The sequence below is a fragment of the Thermobia domestica genome, chromosome 3 (assembly GCF_964235325.1).
Source record: "Thermobia domestica chromosome 3, izTheDome1.hap1.1, whole genome shotgun sequence".
In the NCBI taxonomy this organism is placed as follows: domain Eukaryota; kingdom Metazoa; phylum Arthropoda; class Insecta; order Zygentoma; family Lepismatidae; genus Thermobia; species Thermobia domestica.
The window spans coordinates 242,084,855-242,098,038 of record NC_137456.1 but is presented as its reverse complement, the minus strand read 5'-3'; the positions used below and the strand labels follow the sequence as shown (position 1 = coordinate 242,098,038).

Sequence of the window (13,184 nt, the reverse complement as noted above, 5' to 3'; positions counted from 1 at the left end):
CTGAAATAAATTTGTTTATTTCAATTGTGCTTGGTGTATGGCACTATATTCTAGTGGAATGGATACGAAATTAACAAATATTCAGTGTTGAAACATGATAAGCAACGTTGCAAAACTTCGGGTAAGCTAAAATTGTGAACATTTATTTTCAGAATGAGGCACACTGTCTACCATTTGTATATCTTCCAAAGAAAAAAAAATGGAATCTATTCTTGATCAAGTAAGAGACGCACATTTTTTATTTTTATTACTATTATTATTATTTTAAAAGTACATCATTTACTTCCTCAAGAACAAATTCCATTTTAATAAAATTCTACTGGCTTCCATAGCTGAAACATTTCGATGCTTAAGTTCGCACTAGCTTAAGGAGACGAACAATATACGCTTGTCTTTGCTACAAATTTGTCTAAAAGTACGAAGTTTTTGAAAACAAGAGAGATTGGTCCTTTTTCTTCAACAGTGTAACAATCACAACACAAAGACCCATAAGACTTTTGTATGTATCACATAAAACTTTTTTTTTTTTTTTGTTTTTGTTTATGGTTATCACTTTTTGAAATAAACTTTCCCAATCCTAGTAATTAAAGCTGCACAAGCATTTAAAGAAAAGGCAAGTTATAAATGCTTACTTTATTATTATTATATCTTTTTATTCATTTAACTTAACTAAAAATAAAATTTGACCAAAATAAACATACATTATTACTATTCTGTGTTACCTTGTGGGCAATATATCATTGCCTTCATCAGACATATTATTACTTTTTATTCGGTGAGGGAAATTTTATTTAACTATTTACTACTTATATTGTAATGCACTGTTGCAAGCTTTGTATTAACTAACACGAAGATTCAGTGTCTCATTCAGAAAAGCTCTCCATTGACTTCTGTCTATTGAAAACTGGATCAAGTTTCTATTTTGTATTCCTATTTCTGGGATATCCATCTTAATATTGTCCTCTCATCTGTGCTTAGGTCTTCGTAATGGTCTTTTACAGATTGGGTTTCCAGTTTAAATTTTGAAAGCGTTCCTGCTTTCTTTCATTCTGACTACATAATCCGTTCACCTGAACCTCTTAGATCTATCGAATCGTTAAGAAAATGGTAAAAATTACGCAGATCCTTGTTACAAAAACAAAGTTTTCGACACAAAACCTTTTGAGAAAATTCGAATCTTAAATCCTTTGTAAATTTCTTCATATTTATTCAAAATACTCATATAGTGATCATCATATTCAACATTTAGATACAGTGGCGCCAACTTTTGTAAAACTGCTTTTTTTGGGGAGGGGAGGGGCGGTCGTCGAGTATGGGTGTTTCGTTGTCAAATGTTTAAGCAAATTTCCAACCAAATATATCCATATTCTGACGGCAGCATAAAAGACTTCGTGCCCGTGACTGTAGATGTGCGTTGTTCCTCTCACTTGCATTATTACTGTTGTAGAGGCCTTCGAAATCCGGATGTTTGTAATACTATGTAGTTTTAAGTTCGCAACACTCAATATTAAATGTGATATTGAAAGTTTCTCTTGAACCCGTATATCTGAAATAAGTAATAACCTGGTGTAATGAGATTTTTAAAAAATACAACTATGTTGGGCTATCAACACTGTTAATCCGGCATTACTCCATAGTATGTCAAACGGTTTTCCTCTGAAGATATTTCCCTCGTACAAAATTTTATTATTATTATTATATTTAATATCAGTTTAAAAGTTAAAATAATGTTTCCAGGTAAATGATCCGCCTTGTTATTGTTCACATAATACCGTTACTAGGCCATCTGGAAGAAACAAGTTAACTCCATTACCTAACATTGGTTCCTCAGAATATATTATATATATACAGTGAAAGTCATAAGTATTCTTACACCGACTGCAAACTATGAATAAATGCCTGTAGCTCTGATTTCCTTGGAGATAAAGCATTGAAACAAACGGCACTGCATTCTGCATTAACTTCTTTAGTATTTACAAAACAAACATTCCGTGAATGTGGAAACATAGATAAATAATAGCAAAAGAAACAAAAGTGGACATGATTTTGATGTGTCAAAAGTATTCGTACACGTACGAAACGTCCAGAAAGAAAATGATTGTGCATGATTCAATACTTGGATGGGTACCCTTTGGTCCTAATTACAACTAGAAGGAGCTTCGGCATCAATTGCGCCAAATGTCGAGAATCTTCGACTGTTATAGAAACTCATTCCTCTTCAAGTGCAGTTTGCAAAGAACGTTTACTCTTAATGCTGCAATTATGGAGTTTCTTTTCGAGTCAGTACCATAACGCTCAATCGGATTGAGGTCAGGCGATTGATGAGAAGTGGCCAGTTGCTTTGGCACATTGTATAGTAACCAGAGCCTTGCATTGTTTGCTGTATATTTGGAATCATTATTCTGTTGAAATATAAAGTGGTTGTGCAGGCCCATTTGATCAGCACTAGGACGTAGATTTTTCTTCAAGATATCAGTATGCATATGCTGGTATATAACACCGTCGATAATTGTCAACTTTCGCACTCCCGAAGCACGCATGCGCCCCCAAACTAGCACTTCTCCACCCCAATGTTTGACGGTTTGCTGCAGATATTTCGGGTCATCTCTGTATTTGGCTTCCGCCACATTATTTTTCTACCATCGAAACCAAACACATTAAATTTACTATCATCTGAGAATATCACTTTCTCCCAGAAAGCTACATCTTTGTTCACGTAAGCTTTCGCAAACCAGAGCCGCTTCTTCCTGTTCATCTCGGAAGCAAACAAATTCTTTCAAGCAACGCACCCATTATAATCTTGTTTGTTTCACGCACGACGCACAGTACTTTCCGAAACTAACGTATCTGATTTGACTGCTTCTGTCAGCATCTGTGGAGCATTGATTCTTGGGTTCTTCTTAATTTCATTCAGCAGTATGCGCTCACATCGTCCAAAGATCTTCCGTGGACGTCCAGTTCGCGACATGTTTTTGACTGTGTTTGTTTCGCAGAAGCTATCTATGATTGACTGCACGGTTAAATGTGGTCGTCCGATAACATCTTATATCTCCCGTACGAATTTGCAGTCAATAGTAGATCGTTATGAAGCCTTATAACTATTTTACTTTCTGCATACGAATACCTACGAAGCCGATGTACGACTACTTATGACTTTCACTGTAAGTGAAATAGAAGTAGCAAAAGAAGTGGAGCTAAACAAATAGCAGTATATAAGAACATAAAAATGAAACAAGCGAAACAGAGATGTTAACAGTATTCTTAACAGTAATTTAAGATGACAGTTCTCTTAGGAGAAGAATGGATATAATTTGTTAGATAGAAAAAGACAAAATATTACACCATACAAAATAACCTAATATTACAGGAGTCATATATAATATAATTTCCGTGTAATAGCCTACTGAAATACTAGAGAAACAACACTTTGCTACTCTGATTGTTCATTACACGAAGTGCTTTTTACAACAATTTTTGTGCAATGGACTTAACATAGCAAATGTTTATAGTCAGTACAGTTTGTTTGATGTTTACGTATTATCATTTTAGTTATCAAAGAGCAGGAAAAGCAACACAGAATGAATAAACAAAGTATACAAGGTGAATGATCCCAAATATAAAGAAATTTCAATAACTCGTTACAGTGCTGGGTCAAAATTGATCCCGTCTCCAATAGAATCAAGTGAATACTTGTGTAATGAAGCTGTAACCATTTCGCTGTTGTATATGTGGGCATTCTGTTAGTTACATGAGCTAGAATCTACATTTGAGTAGAACGCCCAGACAAGAAAGACATTTAACAGTATAATTATCAAGAATTAGTCATTTATTATAAACTGATTCTCCTTCTAACAGATTTTAATAATCATAGGATTCAAACATTTCAATCGCTATATATACTATAAGTTGGACACATGCAGTGGTTGCTCTTGAGGAAAATTACATCGGTAAAAACTTTAATTTTATCGCTATATACTAAGGCAAGACAGTTTACCTATATGCTAATTTTGTATACAGCATTCTGCAGCTATATCAAATTTTCTTCGGTAGATTGTAGCTATAAATTTTAAGTTTTTACCGATTTGACTTCCCCGAAAGCCACCGCTGAACACATGTTTTCTTTCTTTTTTTTTTTTTTTTTTTTTTCAGTACACTCTATGCTATTGTCTTGAAAGATAAAGAATTTATTATGTGTTAATGGATTTAACATTACGTCTTTTAGTACAAGATACACACATATATGTATTACATCATTTCCATAATGAACATTTTTTTTTTTTTTTGCTTACAGGCGTACACTACTTGAGAGATTGTCCCTTGGAGTCCCATATCCCAGTCTACATGCTTGTTGGAGGCTGCTTTGGCATGTTAAAAATGCTTTGGCTTTTGTGGAGGCAAATCCGATCCCGCCGTTACGAGAGACTGGACACAACTTTCATGGAAGACAATCTGGATGAGGTTATAAGTTCCACAAGTACCAAAGCGACAGACTGGGCACTAACTATCTTTCTTATTGTGTGGTTTGGAATGGGTAACTACTGGATCCTTCGAATTTATATGCCCAAGTTTGAGCCAGAACTCTATGATCCAAACACGTGGTGCGCTAAGACTCTGTATGTATTTTCATTGGTTCATCTTTGCGTTATCTACGCTGTGATAGCCATTATCTTCCTCATTATTGTGTTTCTTGCCTTCTGTCAGTTACTCTCATTTCCGTTTATGATGAGGTATAAATGAGAACGAACACATTCTAGGCCCAAAAATATAATCAAAGTAAGTATCACTACTGAAGACGTACATTTTGTGTAATACGTGGATGTGATTTACTTATTAGTTTACTCGTGAAAGTGCCCAGTATACAGTTAAATACATTGGGAGCAATCAAAATTAGGTATAGTCAACAATTGCATGCTTATAATTGCTTAGTGCAATGTTGTCAGTGTTCTATAACATCTAACAAGCATGAAAGGAGCACGTACCAAAGAGATTATTTTTTATTGACAGTTAGAACTGTTTGAAAGCCAGTCGTGAACGGTGAGAATGAATGTCTCGTTGGTGTAAAGATTTTAATGTCAAATCATCCTACTGAATACTCATAAATATTTGAGCCTGTAGAATTAGAAATCGTTGAGGAAATGCATTGAATCTACTATAAAGAGACTGAAATGCTTCCAGCTTGAGAAAAAACGTCAGTACTAGTACTACAAATTAAAAAAAATAATAAGTTATAAAATAATATCAGACCACAGCGTATATATTCTCTGATATGGCTACAAAAGAGATCAATAAAATCTCATTCATCAAGGGAGAGGTACTTAATATTTATAAGTGTCTATAATTTAATGTGTAATGTATTCAAGACAGAATGACTTATTCAAAAATACATGGTACGTATTATCATATATGCTATTAATGTATGACAAGTTTTTATATTATTACACATATAAAATAGTAATTCACAAACTCACATCCAGAAAAAAAATCTTGAAAATGAAATCTTTACTATTTTGTAAGCAAGAGAAAAATTAAGGAAAATCTTAAACGTAAGAAATGAAAATTGCATTCGAGTCTTACTGCAAGAAATAAAGAGGACCAAAATTAGATGTTCTTGATTCCATATAAATACTTATGAAATAAGCATATCTTAGTAGTGAGGAACTAGATCTAGTCAAGAAAGTACAACATTATTGAAAATAAAACCAAATTATTCAACGCTTTTAAAATTACGAAAATTAAAATGAATATATTTTTGTGTTACTTGTAAATGTAGTATTGATCCATAGCCTCATGCTGTAATGTAACAAACTTCTATAAAGTGTAATATAAATCACATAAAAATAGAAGATAATTTTCTTAAGTATCAGAATATTCAATAACAACAATAAAAATAATAAAAGAAATGTGAATATATTAAGGATATATTAAGGATATTAGATCAAGGATGTTATAAATAGAGGATCTGCCCATATGTATCTTCATCCTATTAAATCGATGAAGCCAAAAAAAAAAAAAAAAAAAAAAAAAAAAAAAAAAAAAAAAAAAAAACGAGCATCGGTACGTCTGATTGGCTACTCTCGTTTCTGCCATCTTCTGATTGGCTACTTTCGTTTCCGCCATGATTGTTGGCTCAAAACATTGCGATCCTATTGGGCGGAGTGGGCAGAGTAGAGGCGGCGAAACTGTGACGTATGGCTTCAAGATTTTGTTGTAAGGGCAGATCCTCTATAAGATCCTTGATACAGATCAGAAAAATTAGATATATTTGAGTTAAAAGAAAAGGAAAACAGAAATCCTTTAATAAATATGAAACAAAATAGCATGAAACACTAAAACTTTCCAGGTCAGTTATACACAACAATACAATGGAAAATGACGACAAAATTTATAACATAGAAATGTGAATAGTACTATATTTTAATATGTATTTGTTACCTTCTTTTCAGAATATATTTTTGTCACAAGTATTTGTTTCCTTACTTTAAAGATGCTTTATTTACACAATACAAATAATTTTTCCTGTCAAGAAGTTTGAATTCTATGTAGTTTTTCTTGTTTAATATTTACATTATATTCAGGAAAAAATGTGATTACAACATATACAAAAAAATGTAAATTAAGCAACAAAGTGTATCTTAAATCATATCTTTAAAATTTTCAATAATTCCTGTTTTACATATCAAATTGCTAATACAGGGATATATCAAAACTACAATAAAGAAAATTATATAAAAATATTTTAGATTACTATTATGATGTTATCAGCTCATACCGTGCATTTGAATTCACCCGTTAATAGTTACTTGCATGACCTAAAAGAAAAAAAGTTTTGTTCGATGTTCTTAATATTTCATAGTAAATTTCCAAGTTACCTGAGTTTAAAACACTTTCACTGTCAATTTCATATATTTTAATTATTGTTTTACCTTCTTTTTAAAATAAAATTTTGTTTATAACACTATCACATGTTCGAATTATGTAATGAGCTTCATATCTAAATGTTAAATATCACATATCAATCATTATGTTATGCATATCAAAAACTAGTTCTACCCTTTAATTGATAGTGTATTTTCGTCATACGTTAAACGATATTTTGTTTTAAAAAGGTTAAAGTACCATGGATATATCTTTTATGCCAGCATTTCTCAAATTGTAGTTTGCGGGCCATAAGTGGTCCCCGAGATTTCTTCTTGTGGTTCTCTTAAATTGAACATTAGTCTAAAAACGAAATAATTATAATATAAAGTAAATTCCGTATCACTGTACTTGAGAATCTGAAACATAGTTTGGAAATTACATAAGGAAGTGTCTTTCAGTTTCTCTCCTATGACTGATATTTTATAAAATTTATTATCCTGTGACAATATTTTGGGTACACATTTCTCTCATCAATATAAGAAAAAAGTTGATATAGACCTGTGCTCAAAAGTTGATGGTTTCGGAGTTATAGGGTGCCGAAAACGTGAAACAAATTAACTTTAAAAGTTCATAGTTCCACTACTATGGGAGCTACCATAGTCGGATCAAGATATCACTGAGGAACTGTTATGTGAACTATCCAAATATCCATGTTTAACCCTCTTCTTGACAATGTATCCTCTGGGATACATATTTTTTGAACATTTTTCGTTCTTTGACTACCTATTTTGGCAATGTATCCTATGGGATACATTACATCACAGCCTTGTCTAAATAAAACATGTAACTAAAATGTGCAATTACCTATTATTTTATAATGGCACGGAAGTCGCATACAGTATTTTTTCTGAGCAACAGAAGTCTCCTTGCCAAGAAAAGGGTTAAGAATGCTCCAGTACTTGCACGCCAATTTTTTAGAGAGATAGGTAGAAAGTGACGAAGTACTCCTAAACAGCCTCTCTAAAAATGATTGTGCAAGTACCGGAAGTTCTGAAAGATGGATATTTGGATAGTTCACATACTAGTTTTTCAGTGATGTCTTGACCCAACTATGATCGGTACTATAGTAGTGCAACTATGGACCTTCAAAGTTCATTTTTTTCGTTTTCGGTACCCTATAACTCCGAAACTATCCATTTTTGAGCACAGATCCATATGAACTTTTTTTTTCATATTTTGATGAGAGGAATCAATTCCCAAAACATTGTGACAATTTTTATAACACCCTGTATACAATAGCCTTTAATTATTAAAATCAATAATGTGTGTTTTCTTCTATTAATGTAAATTTGAAATTTAGGAAATTTTAATTACTACTACTTTAGAAATGTATAATTACTTAGGTATATTAAGATATGCTCTTGCTTTCGAGGAGGACAAGGGTATTATAGTAGTTTATTCCAATTAATAAATGTGGTCCACACTTTAAAAGAAAGATTAAGAAACGCTGTTTTGTACTTAAGAAGACAGGTAAGTTTTCTCGTGGCTAGATAGTTAGCATACGCGTCTTTCGCGTTGGAGACCCAAGTTTGATTTCCGATGGAAACTCAATGGTTCAAATCTCACTTTAAGCTGTAGGCCCACTTCTCATATAGCCTCGCTGCTGAAAGGAACACTAAACTCAAATCAAACCAGAAACAACTTAAGAAACCAGGTGATAAATGCAAGTAAATGATAATGGATGAAGAGAATGGAAGAAAATGGGAGAGCTCCGAGAAAACCTATGGGCAATATTAACAATCCGTGATAAGGGAACAATTCGATTTCTTCCTTATTTGTATTATTGATAATAGACACCTCGTCATTTATATTATTGATAACAGACATCCGCAACTAAACTGTTTATTATACTAAACATATTTTTATTCATTTAATATATTTAACAGAAATTAGCATTTCTATTATTTTCTTGTTTTGGATTTATTTCTATTAAACTGTTAAGCTAACGTGTAAATTATATCTTGAATTATATAGAGAGTAGCATGTACTGCAAATCCTTAACAACGATAATAATAATAATAATAATAATAATAATAATAGGAACAGAATTGTTCAGAATAAGAATACGTAGTACTGTTTCAAATTCTAACTATGTTTGCTCTTTCCACGAACATAGTGTGATTTCGTAAATTGAACTAAACTCTGGATGAAGTAAAAATCATGAATGCTTTTGTAAAAACTATGCCGTGTTTTAAAATTCGCCTTGTACGTCATATTACAGAAAGATTTTACTAATGTTCGAAAGTTTAATTACATTTACTAGATAAAATCAAAATAGGAAAAAAATTGAAAATAAAACTTAAAACTGTAAAAGGGATAATGTTGATATTTCTGCAAATAACAGCAGCAGTAAAAGAGAACTAAGGTCAACCACTATACATGCACATATTTATGAAGATTATTTCATTCATTTATTTTTACATTTATAATAAAGACGATGATATGAAATGAAGAGTTTGCGATTCTTGTGTTTCAATTGAAAATAATTCGATTTATATATCTACTTTAGGTAAGAAATAACAGGAAATTGGCTTCGTTTGTTGGAACCCAACTCATGCTAAATGGGCTTTGTGATGGATAAACATCGCATGTATATGTTTTCTAAGGGTTATCCCGTTTCCTCCCATTTTCTGCCAATAAATTGATACATAAATAAACTTCTTAAAAGCGTCTGAATATCTTTCACAAACATTTTCTCTATAACAAAATAACTATTCTTTTCTTCTTTTTCATTTTTTGCTTGAATTGGACTCCAAATGACTAACTCGATAGCTTCTCTGATAGAACAAAAGAGATCAAAGCACAAATTTTCGCGAGTTAAGAGCCAAAGATGCTTTTACATTTATTATGTGTAGATTTCTTTCATTTATTCATGTATTTAATTATTTTAATGTCCCACGTCATGCTATATACTCATAGAAATAGCGAGAAAAGCTGATGGCAATTGAATAACAAAAAAATAAGTGTCAAATGTGATGATGAATTTTACAGTAGAAAAAAAAGTGGTAAGGATGAAAAGAAACCTTAAGAGCTATCATGTGTTCAGTATTGGTTTGTTGTATGATCATCATCATATTATTTTACCACCTAGCTATTTTTGCTATGAAGGCAAGAAAGTAGTAAAAATCGCTATGGCAAACATTTTAGAATATATGTGTGAAGTTATAAAACGATTTCAAATCCATTAACCTTTTCGAATTTCCCTACGTGTAGTCGTAGAAAACACTATATTTTCAAGAACGTCTTCAAGGATCTATCTTTGTCCGCTGCAATACTAATTCGAATGAAGCTCTAATTTCTGAAAGAGAAGTAGATGTTCGCTTATTTTACTTTGAACATAATTGTACATAATGCCTTAAGGTTCTAAGCTGGTAGCGAATGTATCTAGTGTTCGAAAGAAAAAGTATAACTCGACATAGAAGCGTACACTACCTACCCTGAAGGCGATTCGAACTATTTCAATTTTTTAAAAAAATTTTCTCATATTCTGTTTTCTATCTAATATCACAATATAGTACAAGGATTGAACTATGACAAAAATATGTGAAAACTATAATTGAGGTTATGGTTTGTTATATTCCTCATCTCATCAGCTGTTAGCACGTAATCGGTATTTTTGTATTGGTTCGTCGTAACAGAAATGAAAAATATTTAGAATATGTGAAAGTTGAAAAAAGATGTTTCGATAACATTCGTCAGTAGTCATACTTCAAAGTAAAGCTTCACACACAAAATTGACTTACTTCTTATTAATTCGTGTTGGTTTCTTTCCTCGCCGTTTAGAACTTAACTATTATGAGTTGATGTACCCAACTAATGTTATTTCTTAAGAATTTATTGTAAATTAAATTTTCTTCAAAGGATGTATTACAGTTTGATACTTCCTTTGAGGTTTTTTTTTCTCCACAAGTTTCAAAATATATTGTTGGTTTAATTGATACTTTCTTAATTCTAATAATACTACTAAATCCACAAAGAATTTAATCTATTGTTCTGCGATCTAACACTAACTTTAGCAGATAACAAAACAGTAAAACACGTGATAGTTATGGAGTTCCTTCTTAAAAATTACCATCTCTCTCAATATATTGCAATGAAATTATAAGAGCAGAGTAAAAAAAAAAAAAAAAAAAAAAAAAATAATAATAATATTTTATAAGACATACTAATAAATTTTATTTTAATGTTAAAAAGGGCATTCAAGTGGACCTTATTATTTTGTACTGTTTTGGAGATGGGAATTGTTCACAAAAAACGCTTGTCTTTTACCTTAATTTTACCCAACATCTCATTGAATTAAGACCAGGCAGACACACTTGTCTTTTAATATTTTTAGCTCTCTTAATTAATTCGGAATCAAAATCCTATCAAACCAATTATTTAAACAATATATATTACGGAGGCATGAGCAATTGATTTTTTTAAAAGGAAAACTCAGAGTCTTGAAATTACCTATTATTTTAGCGTTTACTATTACTGAGATAGAATAATATATAAAGATCATATAGATAGTATTGTTTATACATTTGTATTCAATTTTTAGTAATAATGTACAAAAACTAATTTTAGACGAGATCTCCAAGGGCAATTAGGGTTTAATATAAATTATAAATTTGATAAACATTAATTAAATTGTAAATGGAAATCATTGGAAAGAAGTTCAAACTATTTACCTTTTCCAACTTACAGGCACAAGATAAATATTGATCTCTAAAGACAAAATTCATTAATTATTGTTAATGATAAAAGGAAATTATTTTTGAAAATTCCTTTGTTAACAAACGACAAAAATGCAAATTTCAAGTTGATAATTCCACTAATTAGAATTAACACAATCCAACGAAAAATATATGCTTTGCGTGCACACATTGCGTGTTCTAGTACAATTTTACCATCTATGTAATGATCGTTGACAATTTTACTCATATTCATGAAACTATTAGCACGATATCCAGTGTTTCCATACTGTATATGACGACTAATATAAAATATTGTGAGGAATATTTTTAGCCATCCTTCTGGAGTGAGAGAAAATTGAGTTCTTATCTCTTACTTCCTGTCAACTTGTTTCGTTTTCAGTTTCCTTTTTCTTTCTCTTAGTGGTTTATATTTACAACAAATCGTAAACGGAAACATACTAAAATCGTATACGTTGTTTTCTCTATAACTTATCCTTTCCTTTGTACTGTATTTTCAATTATGTCTCTGATGTCATTGTTTATATATTTATGCAAAAAAGATAACATATACATAATTGCAATATTCTCCGTTATACAAGCTTTGTCTATGATATACTATAATTAAAAATAATCTAAACTCTCTGGCGTCATTGCTAAGTGATTAGTTTATTTTTAAATATACAAAATATACATATTTTTAAATATACATTTGAAGTTCCAGATATTCAGAATTAATACGAAAAATAAATTGTTATACAGGGTGACCACATATTAATTGCATGGAAACTACTAGTGCCAGAGAATAAAGGTTTGCGGCATCTTGAAGAGCAACTCAAACAGTTTTTTTGCTAATATATGCACTTCTATATGGGCCCTGTTAGTAGCTCTCAGAATGTCCAGTCGATATTCAATCTCCCGCCATGTGTTGAGCAGCATGTCTGGTATGATAGAGTTGACGGTTTCTTCAATTCTGTGACGAAGAGCAGTAATACTACATACAGGTGTGGCATAGACTATCTTTGACATAGCTCCATAGGTAGAAATCCATAGGGGTTATGTCGGGAGATCGCGGTGGCCAAGGAGTGGATCCATAGCGACCAATCCATCGCTGTGGGAATGTTCGGTCTAAAGCCCTACGAACATCTAAACACCAGTGCGGTGGGTCACCATCCTGTTGGAATATCACGTTTGGTTGCAAAGGGAGTATCTGTAGAAAAGCAAAGTGTTCAAGCATGTCCAGATAAACGGGACCAGTTATTGTGTGCTCCATGAAGAAAAATGGTCCGATAATTTTGTCGCGTCCCAAAGCATACCATGCATTTACTTTCTCGCTATCTCTGACATATTCACGAACAACGTATGTTAGTTCGGAACCCCAAATGCGCATATTGTGACGATTCACATGCCTGATGTGTGGAAGGTTGTCTCATCATTGAAAATCACCCTCCCCAAGTAAACGGGATCATCCTTGATCCATTTCAGAATCTCCATTGCAAACCTGGTTCGTTTTTGGTACGTCATTGGGCTGTAGCAATTGATACGATGTGCACCTTATACGCATACAAACACAGTCTTTTATGTAGCACC

The 13,184-nt window shown here is 32.0% G+C and overlaps 1 protein-coding gene across 1 annotated transcript in view; it reads left to right on the top strand.

Moving 5' to 3' along the window:
- Positions 1–8,893, top strand: part of LOC145680996 (uncharacterized) — a 1,339,336-nt gene extending 1,330,443 nt beyond the window's left edge. Inside the window, exon 10 of the mRNA XM_081752259.1 lies at positions 4,292–8,893. Coding sequence (XP_081608385.1) covers positions 4,292–4,737 — 446 coding nt within the window. The 3' untranslated portion in view covers positions 4,738–8,893. The remainder of the gene's footprint in view (positions 1–4,291) is intronic.
- Positions 8,894–13,184: the final 4,291 nt, after the last annotated feature.